This window comes from Pteropus medius, unplaced genomic scaffold (genome assembly GCF_902729225.1).
Source record: "Pteropus medius unplaced genomic scaffold, Ma_sr-lr_union100, whole genome shotgun sequence".
Taxonomy (NCBI): domain Eukaryota; kingdom Metazoa; phylum Chordata; class Mammalia; order Chiroptera; family Pteropodidae; genus Pteropus; species Pteropus medius.
This window is the reverse complement of record NW_024344433.1, coordinates 1,896,587-1,912,509: the sequence shown is the minus strand read 5'-3', so window position 1 is coordinate 1,912,509 and position 15,923 is coordinate 1,896,587. Positions and strand designations below refer to the sequence as shown.

Sequence of the window (15,923 nt, the reverse complement as noted above, 5' to 3'; positions counted from 1 at the left end):
TCTTTGAGCTCTTTGAAACCCTGGTCCACCCAGTAGGACACTGACTTTTCCAGAGAGCTTAGTTTGGAGAGTGTGGCTGTAAGCTCTGGTTACCTGGCAATGGATGGGGGTAGCACTTGGCAGGTGACAGAGAGATAGAAATAACCACAGAGAAAAATACACTACATATTTCCCTGATTTTAAAATACTGGAATCCTAAAATGCGAATCCTGCTTTAAGTGTGAAACAAAGCCCCTTGGCCACCGTGTCATGTTACCCAAATTCCCTGAAAGGGATGGGGACCATCCTTGTCTCGCATTATAAAAACAAAGCTCTGAGAAGCCACGTGGCTGGTTCAAGGTCAAAGCCCAGCCCAGGTTCGGATTCAGAGCCCCTGGTCCTGGTGGCCCTAGAGGTTCCTTCCTAGGCATGCTGACAGTCCCCCTTCCCTGTGAGTGTGTGGGCGGGAGGCCCTGTCTCCAAGGAGATTTGCTATATGTCCTTGTTGTCCCTGTGGCAGGAGGGATGACAGATTGGAGGCTCTGGGAGTTCTGCCAGATGCTCCAGCCTGGCCACCCCAGATCAAAGTCCCCATGAGCTATGAGTGGCAGACTGCCAAAGAAATGCCATGTGGGCCAGAGGTCTCAGGTGGCTGGCCAGGGTAGTTCTGGCTGGCTCAGGTGTGCAAAGGAAGGGTCACGTGACTAGGGGCCTGCTCAGGCTACCTGGGGACAGACTAACACTCACAGAGCTGTGAGTATAAACCAGAAAGTGTTAAGCATTTCATGTGAATTAACTAAGAGGCTGGCATCATAATTTACCTGTTTATGGTTGAGAAAAATAAGGCATCGAGGCCGATTGTGGGCTGAGTACATGTCCCCATAAGAACTAGCTGATAATAGGGGCATTTCAAGCAATACCTGAATTCCCTGGGATCAGCCTGAGGCTGCCCCAGGTGGTCATGGACAGTGCCCTCCGCCATCCCAGTGTCCTTCCCCACTGTGCTTAGCTCCCAGTGCCCTGTCCCAAGTGCCAGGGGCTGAGCCCCGAGGCCGGTGGCCAGCATGGTCCATGTGCCACATGCTGCTGGGATGAAGCCCTTGCCTGTGGCCCCCAGTCCCTCCTCGCACTGCCTGGGCATGCCCCTGCCGGAGAGGTTAGCATTCACCCATCTTACAGACACAGCCTGAGCACCATAGCACCAGGTGGGAAGAAGGTGGGAGTCGGGGAGGAGGCGACCTCACCTAGCCCTGACCTCTGCCACAAGGAACGCAGAATTTAGACGCCTGAACCTCCACCACACTGAGGGGACCCAGGAGTCAGGTGTGGAGGCTGGAGGAGGAGATTTTCAGGAGGCGAGCTAAGCCCAAGGGGAGGGACGGGTGTCCTCTTTGACTTCAGGCTTCCAGGACAGGCTCCTACAGCAGCCTGAGCTGGCTGGGTACCTGGCTGCACAGCAAGAGGCCTGGACCTGGGCCAAGACTGCCATATGATGTGAGATAATAAAGAACTTTGGGGTCCCCGTCCCAAGCAGAAGGCCCGCTGGGTTTCCGTCCAGCTGTGGGAGGGCAGGCAAGCCGGCAGCAGGAAAGATTTTGAGGGCCAATGGGAGGCACAGATAAGGCTGCATCAGGTGGCTTTCCAGTTCCATAGCTGTCACTGGCTCATGGTGACACCCAAGGGCTGAGGCGTCCAAGAGAGGGCTGATTTGGGGCAACAGGAATTTCTTGAGGTCCATATGCCAGGTGAGACCCACCTCCACCCAGAGGGGCCTTGTTCACGGCTAATGGCCCTTGGTGGGCAAGGGCCAAAACCCCAAAGCTACTGAGCACCTCTCTCCCTCTCTCCCTATCTCTGTCTGTCTCTGTCTTTCTCCCGCCCCCATTACCTTGGCCAGAGACAGGTAGAGCCAGGGCCCAGGAGAAGGATACAGACTTGGGGTTCCATGGATCGGTTTTTGGGGCACCCAAGGAGGAGGGTTTGACCTTGGGCCTGGATTGAGAAGACTGTGAGCAGCAGTGGAGGAAGGCCCAGAGACCTCAAGACCTGCGGGTGGGGTGCTGTGAGCGCTGTCACCAGGATGGAAGGAGAGTAAGGGCCCCAGCCAGCTGAGATGGTTCACTGCTACTTCCTCACGAAGGAAATGAAGCGGAAGGAAACTCAACCTTCTTCCAGGCTTGAACAACCCTTCCTTCCCCCTCTAAACTCCCTCATCGATGTGAGAAAACCACAGCTAAGACCGATAGGCTGAAGTGTTCATGCCGACCAGGCGGGTCATCTGCGGTCTTCCATCCGTAACCGTTTTTGGCTCTGATATTGCCAGATAGTCTGTGGAAACTGCCAATGTGGGGAGAGAGCCCACTGGTTCCACATGCCCACCACCCCACATCCCCGCCTGCCCAGGGCACCCTTTGGTGGCAGCTGCAATGGCAGATTCCAAGGCCAAAGGGATGGGGACCTGGTGGGGTAGGCAGATGTCCTGGGCCTGTCCTGTCATGGCTTGAGGCTCCTTAACTCAAAGAAGAAAGTATTTCTGAGTCTCAGAAGTTCAGTGGATGTGCCAAGTAGCAGGCAGGTGACTGCAAAGGGCAGTGTTGGTCTGAAGGTGAGCTTTTTGGTCCTACCCCGTTGACCCAGGCCAGAGGTGAGACCAGGCCATCCTGGTCCTGGTGGCCTAATAGTAAGTTTCCAAGCTGGCGTGTAGCACCTAGGAGGTGGGGCGAGATTTTGGCCCCTTGCTCACTTTGGAATGAAAGAAACCGGCTTTGTCACTTTCTAGCTTCTGACTCTGGGCAAGTCCTTTAACTTTCTTGGATCTCACTTTCATCATCGTTGGGTGAGATGAGACGTTTTCCTCCCAGGTCCACCATGAGGACTCAGTGGGAGCTTGCTCAGAGCCACATGCCTCTGGGTGGAAGGCCCCTGGGCTTCCCAGACACTCAGCCTCCAATGATAGCTGCAGGAGGGGCTTCCTACACCTCTTCCGAGGGCCCCGCCTGTCCTGGAAGTCTGGCTGGCGGACACCTAGGCCACCTCCTCTCTGGACGCACCCCTCACACCCAAGGGGGCAACAGCTCCAGGCCACTCTCTTCCCTGCCCATCCAAGAGTTGGAGCAAACTGGCTGAAAAAAAAAGGGGCGTGCCAGCGCCTTGTGCCTGCTGTTGGGGAAGGTGTCACAGGGCTCTGTTTCCATGGGGACCACAAGTGCAGGCTGGCACTCGATACAGCAAAAGAGAACTTGGCGGAGGTTTGGGGTATGTGGATCCAGGATAGTTTCTTTGGGGGCTAAGCTAATACCCAGGAGTCTGCCCACCTCCTAAGGATGCCCTGGGGCCCTGACCCCTTTCCTCCAACCTCAGAGTTCTAGGGAGGTCCCTCCGCCCCCCAAATGGGGTCCCAACCTGGTACCCAGGGAGGGACAGCTGACAGGCCCTGGAAAGACAGGCTAGCAGGGAGGACTCCCACACCACAAGGCTCCACACGGGGTAAAAAGGAGGTAGTTAAGGGGGATAGATGAAAGAAGTGGAAGGACCCCTATGTGTGACCCACATGACATGGCCCTGGTGGCTGTCACCATCTCTACATAGTGAGACCTCATCTGTGAGGCCATTGTAAAACAGGCACCACAGAATAATGTTGCCACAGGGAGAATGCTGTGGATGCCAGGGGCCGCTGAGGGGCACTGGGTCTTGACGGGGATGCGTAGCCCTAGGTCTGCAGTATAGTATAGCTCTGCAGGGCTGGAGTGGGGAGCAGGGAGAAGAAGGCTGCCCCCTCCTGCCCTCTTGCCTCCTGGGGCAAGAACTCACAGCAGAGCTCTCCTCAAGCCTGGGCTCTCTGGGCCGCCCCCACCGCACTCTACCCCTCCCCATAAGCAAGGGGGCAGCAGACAGTATATGTATTAGAGAAAGAGATGGAGGGGGGTGGCACAGGGAGACACCCCGTGACAGGGCAGAGGGGAGACCCAGAGAGCCAAATGGGGGCGGGACTTCAACAGGCTGAGAGGGCAGGATTGGGGGTGATTGACACAGAGAGCTAACCGCCTGGGAGGGAAGTGGTGAGAGGGAGGAGGGAGAGGGAGGAGGCAAGCAGAAGGGGTGGAGCGGGTACACAGGCAGGCGGGGAGGGGTGGGCAGGGGGCGGGCGAAGAGCCGCCAGTCCAAGCAAACATGAGGTGGTGGCCAGCCCTGCCTGGCAGTCCGAACCTCCTGGGCTGCAAGGAGGTGAGGCCGGTCACAGTTTCCTTCTGTGCCCAGGATGCAGCGGGCCAAGGTAGGCGCAGGGCTGGGGGCACACGGGGTGGGGGCAGGGGCTTCTGCCGATTGCCCTGGACCAGGGAGCCTCATTATGCCGTTGTCTTTGAGTCTGTCCCTTGCTGCCCCCTGTAGAGTTGCTTTGGGGAAAGTAAGTGTTGGGGTGTCCTGGCTAGACTCCTGGGGCCCCCTTGGGTGAGAGAGGCTTTAGGTGTTTGTGGATCGAAGATGGACAGAGGAGTGTGGGTCAGCCAGCGTCTGGTCCTGCTGGTTGGGTGCCCCTGAGCCTGGGCCCCAGAGCCCTTGCGGGGGAAGCTGATAGCTGAGAGGGAGTCATGCTCGAGGGCCGGTCAACGGATGCACTTTTTAATTCTTCAAGAAACGGATGAATGCCACTTCCTAAAGGGCCCTGAGACCCCTAACAAGGACCAGCGCTAATAGTTCCCAGTCTTGGGAGCTGTTAGGAGGTTGGAGAGAGAGAATCAAAGAAAATGCCTGGGAGAGAGTTCCGGAAATGGTGGGGGGGCGGGGGTTCCAAGAAGGATTAAGAACAATTAAATGAAGGAGGACAAGTGAGAGGAAAATAAGCTGACCCCGGAATCCAGTCGCCACTCAGACTGTGTGTCCTGAGGCTCACTGACCCCTCCCACGTCTGGGATAGTCTCGCTTTGGAAGGAAGAAGCGCGGAGGTTATTCTGGCAGCCAACCGCCCCTGGTAACAGTGATGTGAAGGAGGCTGGTTGCTCTTCTCTCTCAAAAAATCCAGAGGGAGGCAGTGGCGGGCCGGCGCAAAGCGGGGGATGGGAGGAGGCAGTAGGGACTTGCTCCATCTGTCCCCCTGGCTCCCATTCTCGAAGTTACCTTAGGGTCCATCGTGGCTACAGGAGCTCCAGCTAGCACATGTGGGCAGCAGGAAAGAGAAAGAAGGAAGGGCAAAGAGACCCAAATACAATCAGGGCCTTGTGAGTAAGAAAGGATGGAGGCCGGGCTGGCATCTCTCAGTCCTCCCACTCCCCGTCCCTGAGAGATGGAGTCCTGTGTTTCTTTCACCCATGGGGACAGGACACACTGTCCAGAGCCCAGGCACCTCTGCCCTGTCTGGCCCATCTCCCATGGGGGCCCGGAGAAGTAACAATGATGATGTGAAACTCTTCGAGCATAGCAATGAGGCACATTGAAAAAGTGATTTCTCTCCTGTCACTTCAAGTTTTCCCAGCCAGGGGATAGTCCCCCTACTTTTGCCTTTCCTCTGCTGGCCCAAACTGCCTGGAGCTCACGGTGAGCCTGGCAGCTCCACCCAGATCGGGGAGGGGCAGTGAGTGGGTAGAGTCCTCCAGGTACAGCTGCCCGTCCCTTGGCCCATGTGACCCCCTCACTGCCATCCGCCCTCCCCTACAGCCAGCTCCCAGCCCAAGTGGACCTTGCTGGGCCCACCTGCCTGTGGTCTTCCCGTGGCTGGTCCGGCCAGAGACTGAGCAGGCTCCTCACCTTCTGGTGCTGGGCCAGGCAGGGACGGTGGTCCTCGGGAAGGCCGTCACCAGGGGGACTGGTTGTGGAAAACCCACCTTCCTCACTAGTGGCAGCAGGGTCTGCAAGACAGGGCTTAGGCTAGGAGTTGGCCAACTGATCTGCCCTCAGCTGCCCGTCACTGTCACAGTCAGCAGTTGCCTCTAATAATGTACCCTGGGTGTCTAGTTTTCGGCCTCCTGCATGCACCCCCAGTCATTTGTTGGTCCCAACTGCAGCCCAAGAGGGCAGGTATGGCCACCGCCCTCTGCAGACACTGAGGCTCCGAGGAGAGAGCGGCCCGCCCAGCACAGCACCCAGGTAGAACTCCATGAGTGGAGCAAACAGAACCGCAGGATCTGTTGAGAGGGCATCCCTGCCATCCTGGGCTCTAGGAGGTGTCATCTTCATGGTCCAGCACATGTGCCGGGAACCTCTACCTGCCCAGCTGGCTGCCTCCCTGTGGAGAACTTGAAGGAGGTGGGCCCTGTTTGCTCCACCATTTTCAAAGACAGCAATCTGCCCGGCTTGAGACAGGGGTGAAGTAAGACCTAACTTTTCCAGGTGGCATCTGGGAGAAGGTCAGGGCTGGCCCTCTACCTGCATCATCTCCCTGGACCCTCATATGGCCTCATAGCAGCTCTTGGCATTGTAACCAATTCACAGACAAGGAACCCATGGCCTACCCTGGATTGCAAGCTACACAGTGTCGTCTCTGGGGTTTGTACCCTGCTCTGTCTTACAGGGGAGAGGGCAGGCCTGGGACTGGGAGGCCGAGAAGGGACCCCATCCCAGCTGGGGGCTGACTCCATGTGCTTGTGGCCCTCACGCTCTGAACCCTTTAGCAAGTGAACACAGGCAGACCCCACCCCTGCCACGTCTCCTGGACCAGCTGTGCCACCTAGAGCTCCACTGCCCCTTTCTGGGCTGTGGGTCCAGAGCTGCAAAGGAATGGACCTCGGGGTTTTGGATTCAGGATCCTTTCCCTTATGGAGCCCTCTCCAAGAGTAGACTCGGTATGGTATGGCTTGGGGCCACGTACTCTTCCCACCCCACCCCGAGATGTCCCCAGAGGCCCAGACGCAGCTGCAGAGCCCTGGACACGGCCTCTGCGAGGGCAGCCTTGGTTTCCAAGGCAAAGACAGAAGAGGCGTGAGAACTTGGCAGGTCTTCCTTCGCTGGTTCAGACCCAGGGCAGGAAGGAGACTGAGAGCAGGAAGGAGGGGCCTTGAGAAGTAAGTCACTGGCTGGATACCCCCAGTCCTCCCCAGTCCCTCCCCCTGCCAGCTCCCTATCCGCAGCTGGCTGATGTTCCCCTCAACAGGTGCATCTGTCAGCTATTGATCAGCCCATGTCCTAGAACCACAGAGCAGCCATGTGGCAGGGAGAGGACCCAGGGGCCCTGCAGGTGCCAGAGCGGGGGTCGGGCTGAGTGGAACGAAGGTAGGACTGTTGTCAGGGGGCCTGCTCACCTCCCAGCCTCCCTGGATCTGCTGCCTTGGGTCTCTGCCCAGTTCTCCCTCCCACTCCTCATCAGGCTAGAGGTTGGTCCATGACTGTGACAGCAGCTGCTGGTCCTTGCTGGCCTCCTCTCCAGCCCTGCTCACTGCCCCCGCCGCCCCCACCTCCTGCTCATAGGCCCCTCCAGGGCAGGCAAGAGGCAAACCCAAGTCCCCTTACTGCTTCGCATGCCAGGCCCATGCCCAGCCCATCCTGGCCACATTTTAAGATCCTTCTCAGGATGGGCACTCTGGGCAGTGACCCCGCAGAGCCAGTTCTGGCCCTTACTCTGTGCCGTTGACTCTGTGATCTTGGGCAGGGCCCTCCCCTCCCTGGGCCTCAGGTGCACTCATAGCCTCTGCTCAGCCCCACCTGAGGTCGGGGCCTGTGCTGACCAGTGGGGCCACCACCAAGCGCCAGGACTCCGCTGCCCCCCCACACACGATGGGCCTGTCACAGCACCCCGCCCCCACCATTTGGGGCTCTGGCCCAGAAAGGAAGACTGCCTGGGAGGTAATGCAGCTACACGTTGGGGGCTGTTAATCTGACTCTGCACAGGTGACCCAGCATCAGTCCCAGCCCCTTCACGTGCTGGCCATGTGCCTTCGGGCAGGTTTTGCAGCAACTCTGTGCCAGGTCTCCCCATTTTCCCGGGAAAACCATCGACCACTTAGACAAACGTGGCCCTACCTCGCCCACACGGCACGGCCTATACAAGGTGGGAGCTGAGTGATGAGGGAACTGTCAGGGCTGCTGCTCTCTCATGGCTGGGGGGAAGCTGGAGGGGCCACGACATGGGCCCCTGGGTCAGTGAGACGCCCTTGCAACCTGGACAAAAAGGGGTGGTGGCAGGGGGCCTGGCCAAGGTGGCAGCCATCAGAGGCAGGGACAACCTATTTCTCCCTGCGCCTGCTCCAGTGCCCTGAGAGGGGTGGGGCCCAGTGGTGTGTGTGTGTGTGTGTGTGTGTGTGTGCTCACACACATGCACACGTGAGTGTCTACAGGGACTTGTGACAAACCCCGCCCCCTCACTAGGCAAGCTGCCAGGCCCACATCTGTCACAGCCCAGGGGTAGACGGAGAATTAAGAAGCCCAGAAGCTTCCCCATCCCAAATCCTGGGGCCTCACGATACAACGCCCACCGCCGCTTCCTGCCATCTGTCTCAAGTGATGGAAATAGAGTAGGTGACAAGTGGGCGCCTACTGAGCCAGCCTGCAGTACAGCAACTGTGGACAGGGCCAGGCAGCCCCACTCTGAGCCGGCTGTGTGTATCCCCGGCTGGCCCCGGGCCCTGGCCCCCTGGCAACCCTCCTGCGGGGAACGAGAAGGTTGAGCCACGATCTCTAAACCCAAACTGCTCTTTTCAATGGACTGAGAGGCTTTCATACAGGACACCAAGTCACACGATGGCCCTGCCTCTCACACAGCAACTGGGCCCTTACCAGGCAGCAGAAGGCTGAAGGGGTGATCCTTGCTCCACCTGGGGCCTCTGTGTATGTCACCTTGGTTAGCCCTCCCCACAGTGCTATGCAGGCACATCATCATCCCCACTTGACAGATGAGGACACTGAGGCTCAGAGTGGCCGAGTGCTTTGTCCAGGACTGAGGCAAGGGCCTGGAAACAAGTCTCTGTCGGGCTGACTTGAACCTTTCTCCATGGCACTCGACCACCTGAAGTCATGTTAACCTGCCTGAAACCCACCCCTGCCTGGCCAAGTGCATCTTCTGAACCGATGTCTGGTCATGCAGTGGTGGGTCCTGGTGGACGCCATTCATGCTGCTTTGCGTCAACAGTGTCTGTAAACATCTGATAGACGCTAGCATACCTTCTACGTGTGCATTTACTCATGTGACATTATCTCCGGGGAAGGAGCCTGGGCATCGTACTCGGGCGCACTGGGACCCACATGGCGTCCTGTGTGCACTGACCCTGGCAGGCCGCTGTGCTCCCAGGCGGCCTCTGCCAAGCCTGCTCAAGCTACTCGGGGGCACTTGAGAACCACAGAGTGAACTAGCTGCCCAGAGGCCTCACTTCGCATACCCCTAATGGCCTGGCCAGCTGGGCCTCCACTAATCGAAGCTGTGCCTGCCAAGCAGGGACCAATGGGGGACGGGGAGCTGTGCAGTGGCTGTCTGGGTCTGCGCCTTGTCTAAAACCACCTGGCCTCTCTCTGCCATGGGGTAAAGACTCGGACGTGGTACTCTTAGTGGACAGTCTGTGCCACATTCCACGGGACTGGAAGGCATGATGGGTTTTGCTTTCTAACTCTCTGAGGTGACAGGTTTCACAGTCACTGAAGAGTCCTTTGGACCCCTCCATCACCACCCACAGCTACCGCAGATCCAAAATACCTACCTAGCACCCCACTGCCTGGGCCCAGCTCAGCCCCGCTTTCTCTCTGGACTCAGACAGCCTACCAAGTTGGCTTTCTGCCTCACTGCCCCCCAGCCCTCCTTTACTCTCCACCAGGCTCTCTTTCTGAAATTACTCTGCCTGGCTCTGGCTGGGACCTGGTGACAGAGAGGGGCTGGGGGCAGGGTGCGCCCTGACAGAAGGAACCTGCCCCAAACCACCAGCCTGTGGCACTGAGAACCTCCAGCACAACACTGGCCAATAGAAACGTAATGGGAGCCCCAGGTGCATTTTAAAAGTTCAGGTAGGCACATTAAAGAAAGTTGTTTTTCAAAGTGAAATTGTTTTGAATAATATATTTTATTTAACCCAATGTAAATACTATCATTTTAATCCACATAAAAAATATTCATGTACTATTCCGCATTCTAGTAAGTAAGGATTTGAAATCTAGAGTGTGTTCGCATTGGCGGCACATCTCAAAGTAACCATATTTCAAGGGCTCAGTAGCCACGTGGGACGAGTGGACGCTGTATGGGTCAGCTCAGACCCAAGTACTAAGCCGGCTGTGTTGAGTGGGCCCCTCGGCCTCCAAGTTTCCCCGCTGTTTGGACTTCACTTTTACCGATTTTCGCCTCATCTGCCTTATCTGTGCTATTGTTCCTTGTTTTTTATTTAAATTAACTTTAATAGATTTACTTGAAAAGGACTATAAAACATTATCATAAATGGGTAGCTGGTAGCAGTCACTGAAGTGGTGTCACCCGAGCCGATATGAACCAGGAAGCTCCACCTAGAAATAAGTGGTGAAGATTTATTCAAGGGTCTTAGAGTCACAAACCGGAAATGCGACTAGGCAATGCCGAGTATCTCTGAAGGAGAAAGAGAAGCTGGGGGATCTTACAGAAAAAGGTGCCTTCCTGAGAAGAATCAGTGCTGCATTCTCAGCCTCTGGTTGGGTCCAGACAATAATCTCCCAGATGCCTGGTGGTCTGGATGATGGATGCCGGGTGGTCTAGAACATTCTCTCCTAAGTGCTTCGTGGGGTGATGAGAGGGTTGGCTATACGATTTATAGGTATGTCTCCAGGCGAAGCTGGAGAATCAAAAGTTTAAGTTCCCAGGCTACTTAAAGCCAGAGCTGTGCCCTCATCTACTTGGTAATTTAGCAGTTGACTGTTTTATCGGTTCACTCCTTCCTCCAAGGTAACCATAACAATGCCTCAAATACAAAGCGAGGACAGAGTAGTCAGGGGCTAGAGGGGAGCTAGGTCAGCTCCTATACCAGGCAGGGGCAGTTCCCTGGTGCCCAGGGACACGGCCCCACGCACTAAGGCCAGTGATCACCAGTCAAGCCCACCTGAAGTTGAATGAATTAGGCTGACTCCTCCCTGACCTTGAGGGAGTGAGATCACCCAGTGCAATAAGGGGCTTGGTGAGAGGGTATAAGAACTGAGTACGGGATGTCTGCTTCAGTTGGGTGATTTGGAGGGGGAGGTCTATGGGACCCCAAAAGGTTGGCGTGAGCATGAAATGAAGCAGCCGCTCCAAACTTCTAACTTGGTGCCTGACACATAATAGGTCCACCTCCATGTGGCACCCTTTCTGTCCCTTCCCTGATGCCCACAGGAACGGGGGACTTAGAAGGACACTGAGACCTGCCCCTGGCCCACCAGCACCTGGCCAGGCAGGAGCTGCAAGTCTCAGAGCTCTGGGGTAAGAGTCAGGGCATGGCCTTGCCCCCCGGCAGCGTCTGCCCTTGAGGGAAACTTGTGGACTTCAGAGGAAACTGCAGTCCCCGGGGCCAGCCTAGGGCCATGGCTGGGACTTGGCCCAGAATGCCCCCACTGCCAGATGTGCCGCTGGGGACTTGGCGTGACCTCAGGGCCCAGGTCTTCTGGCTCCATTGATCTCTGTCACCCAATCCTGGCTATCCCCTGAGGCCCATGGTGGAAGGACAGCTCTGTCCCCTGTTACAGTGATGCTGGCATCCAGCAGGAGCGGGAGGAGAGAAATTCTCAGGTGAATTATGGGGAGTGTAAGGGGACTTGAACCTGGCCTCTCGTGAATATTTCTGAGGGCTTTGTATGTGTTTGTATTTTTTATACTCTTGTGCTTACGAGAGTGTTTCTTAATTGAAACTCTGCTGAGATAATTGTGGATACACATGCAGTTTTAAAAAGTACACGGAGAGGTTTCGTGTACCCTCCCTGGCCCTGGCACAGGTAGCATCCTACAAAACCGTAGTACAAGATGGCAGTGGGATACTGACAGCGATGCAGTCCACCAATCTCATCCGGACCTCCTTGCTTTTCCATGTGCTCGTGTGTGTGCGTGTGTGTGTTTCATCACACACGTAGCTTTGTGTTCTCATCACCACAGTCCTGGTAAAGCACAGTTCCACCACCGAGGACCTGGATGCTGCCCTTGCATAGCTGCACCTCCTTCCCTCCCACCTACCTCTCCCCTCTGCAAATAACCGCTGGCTCAGTAATCTGTTCCATCTCTAAAAAAATTTTGTCATTTCGAAATGTTGTACAAATAGAATCATATGGCATGTGGCCTTTCAAGATTGGTTTCTTTCATTCAGGATCATTTTCTGGAGGTTCATCCAGTTCGATGTGCATAGCAATGATCTGTTCTTTTTGATGGCTGCATAGTATTCCATGGCGTGGATGGGCCAGCTTGCTTAAGCAGTCATCCAGTGAAGGATGTCAGGGACAGTTCCAGCTTGGGGCATTACCAGTGAAGCTACTGTGGACATCCATCTGTGCACAGGCTTTGTTTGCTGGAATGAATGCTCAAGGGAGCAGTTGCTGAGCTGGATGACAGTTGCATGTTTGTTTTTTTTAAGAAGCTGCCAACTGTTTTCCAGAATGGCTAAAGCATTTTACGTCCCCATCATCAATGTCAGAGTGAGGCAGTCTCTCTGTGTCATCACCAGCATTTGGTACTGTCACTATTCCTCATTTTAGCTGTTCCGACAGGTACAAGCCACCATCTCATGATCATTTTTGTTTGCATTTCCCTGATGGCTCATGATGTTGCATGTCTTTTCATATGCTTTTTGGCCACCTGTGTGTGCATCCTCCTCGGGGAGCTGTCTGTGCACGGCTTTACCATCTCCTAACTCAGTGGTCCCCAACCTTTCTGGCACCAGAGACTGGCGCTCCTATGAGAATCTAATGCCTGATGATCTGAGGTGGAGCTGAGGCGATGATGCTAGTGCTGGGGAGCAGATGCAAATACAGATGAAGCTTTGCTCACTGGCCTGCTGCTCCCCTCCTGCCGTGCGGCCCAGCTCCTAACAGGCCACAGACTGGTACTGGTCCATGGCCCGGGTGTTGAGGACACCTGTCCTAACTGACACTCTGTTCTTTTACTGTCGGACTGTGTAAGAGAGGGCTTGCTGGGTGCTAGGCACTTACTTGATGGGAGGAGCCACTCACAAGTAGGCTGGGCCCAGCTCTCAGAGCTGGCATGGTGGGCACAGACGGAAAGTGCACCAGAAAACAAATGCTTTCTGGGTAGGATAAGTTCAAGCAGGTGCTGAGGTGGAGCATGGGGCAGGAGGATGAGAGGAGGCTGCCCAGATCTGCCTGCAGGGGGTCTTTGCAGGGGACCAGGGCACTGGGGTTTTATTGGAAATGCACAGGGAAACCCCTGGGGTTCTGAGCAGGAGCTGGATGGGATTTAATTTGTTTTGAGGTCTTCTCCCTGACCCAGCCCTCCTCCATACAGAGGTGAGGCCTCATAGGCTGAAGGGTGAAATGTCACCTCTCAGGGCCCCTCCCAATCAGGGGAGGGAGCCAGTGTGGCAACCTACAGTCCCTACAGCCAGTCAGACCCTCTTCCAGACAGGACAACTGTCAAATATTCATGAGGATGATCCAAGGGTCCCTCTTCCTTTCTCCTCCCCGAGGTCTGATGGGCTCAGGCCTCAGGACTCGGCTCCTCCTGGTGGTATGGCCCTGCCAGCTCTGCCACCCTGGGCTCCTTCTCCAGTCACTGTAAGAACCCTGCACCTGCCTCGCAGGTAGATCCTGGCCCTGAGCCCAGTGGGGGACCTGGCCCAGGGCTCCAGCCACTCCCACCCGACCCTCCCCACCAGGAAGGACACACACTGGGCCTCCTTAGCCCAGAAGCACAGCAGGGCCTTCGAAAACAGTGCCTGACGTGGGTGAGGAGCTGGAGAGCCCTCCTCAACGTCCAAGGTGTCTCCAGGAGATGGTGAGCAGTGTGGCCTGTCCTAAAAGCCTTCTCCGGGACCTATTTCCTCATCTTTGAAATGTGGGTGGTGTTGCCACCTCTGGGGTTGTCATGAGATGACCCTGAGACCCAGACTAGAAGGCAGAAAGGATGCTCTCGGTCGTGCCCTGGGGGCCTCCCAGCCTTCCCAGGCGGACTGTACCCAGGGCTACTGGCTAGGTTTCTCACATCTGCTCAGGTCCAGGCTGCAGGAGAAAATCCCCATGACAGGCCATGGGCTCTCCCAGGGCACCCCTGCCAGGTAGCACCAGCACTGTCCTGAGAGGGATGAGTCCTGCCCGAGGCTCTGAGGCCCACCTCAGTTTCTCCTTCTGACATCTTCCACGGACACAGGTGCAGAGCCCATAGCAAAGAATTCATGCAGTAATGAAGCACCAGCTGCCTGTCTCCCCTCTGCCCCTGGCCCCCGGGATGAAATAAAGACTTTATTCGTTGAGGCCATGTCTCTCTTGAATAAGATCGTTAATAATGGAGAAGGTACCTGACAGCCGGACAGGACCTGTGTGTGCAGTGCACATATGTGTGTGCATGTGTGTGTGTAGGGGTCTCCCTCAGCATACCTGGCCCCCAGGACCCTGTCCATCTCTGCTCGCCCCCTCTTTCCACCCAATTGGGGTGATGAGTGCTCAGCTTTGCTGCAGCTCTGGGCACCCCTGACCCCCACCCCCATCTCATTGCTGGAGTAAGCCTTGGAGGAGAGGAGGAATGTGGGGGGTGTTACCGAGGAGGTGTGTGTTAGGAGGTGGCCTGGGGGGAATGACTATGAGGGGGACCTGGAAGGGGGCACCAGGCTGGGGGACTACCCCCAAAAGTCAGGATTAGGGTTTGGCCATCATCCTATCCAGGTGGCCACTTCACCCAAAACGGACCAGGAGGCCGAATACCCTGCCCCGAGTGCATACAGGCCTCCTGGGGGGTCTCCTGCAGGATAATCAGACCAGCTTCCCCTTGGGCATTTGCACAATTTGGGCATTTGCACAATTGGGCATTTGCACAATTTAAGGACTTCTGTAGGGTGTTTCTTACTCCCTGTGTTCGGGAAAGCACCTACTGAGGGCACAATAAGAGAGCCTCGCTGGCCAGACACTGCTTTCCTGTTCCCTGTGCAGCCAGGGACGGGGCATATGGCCTGAGCTGGGACAACAGTCTCCTCCACTCTGAGCTTGAACCTGGAGCTCATGACTGAGACAGCCCCAGCCCCAGACTCTAGGATCAGGGACAGCAGAGCCAGGAGGCCAGTGGAATCCCAGGCCCAGGGCCCCTGGGATGGCAGCTCCAGGAGCAGGGCCAGTGCTCCCCAGCAGCCCAGGTGCCCTCAGCCTCTTCTGCGGGGGGCCGTGGCTGAGGGTCTGGCTGTCCAGCACCTGCTCCTTGCTCTGATCTATCTACTAGCTGTCTGTTCTCCCTGGGCAGGGGATGGGGGGCAGGTGCTGGGACTGGCCCAGGCTGCCCGGTGCTCATTCCTTTCTGGCTAAGATTGGCCTGGATCAGTGTCTGCTCCCTGCTACCTGGGAACCTGACTGAGGTTGGCTCACGTTCGCAGCTCTGCCTCCACAGAAGCCACCCGGTTGTACAGTTGTCTGTTTTTTGCTTTTGACAACCCAACGTTCATCAGGATTGTGCAAATGTAGCAAGCCTAGAAGGATATCACTAGCCCACCACCCCAGTGGCCATCATCCTGGCCCACCAACCCACCTACCTGGGGACTCTGCTGCCTCCCATAACTGGCACTCAGATCATGTCATGGATAGAATGAGCCTGGGGGCTGCCTGTAGCAGTGACCCTGTTGGCCAGGCCACACCTATGGCACGGCTGTCCTCAGAAGGAGAGCAGGGCACAAGGCCAAAAACTAGACTCTACAGATGTCCCAAGGGGCCACTGCGGCCACTGCAGATGGCCACACACAACTGTCCCTGGGCCTCATCCTGGAAGGGCTACCCTGCCACCAGTGTGGGCACTGAGGACAATGGGTACTTTAGAAGACAGGATGGGGAACTCAAAATAGTGTAGAAAAACAAATCTCGCTGCTCGGGGCCTCTGCCATGACTCCAGGCCATCCACA

General features: G+C 56.4%; 1 protein-coding gene across 2 annotated transcripts in view; it reads left to right on the top strand.

The window, feature by feature from the left end:
- Window positions 1-4,119: 4,119 nt before the first annotated feature.
- KCNIP3 (potassium voltage-gated channel interacting protein 3) overlaps window positions 4,120-15,923 on the top strand; it is a 58,994-nt gene continuing 47,190 nt past the window's right edge. The window contains exon 1 of one of the 2 annotated variants that reach the window (XM_039872571.1): window positions 4,120-4,252. In XM_039872571.1, coding sequence (XP_039728505.1) covers window positions 4,150-4,252 — 103 coding nt within the window. In that variant the 5' untranslated portion in view covers window positions 4,120-4,149. The remainder of the gene's footprint in view (window positions 4,253-15,923) is intronic. The other variant, XM_039872572.1, reaches the window with a different exon arrangement.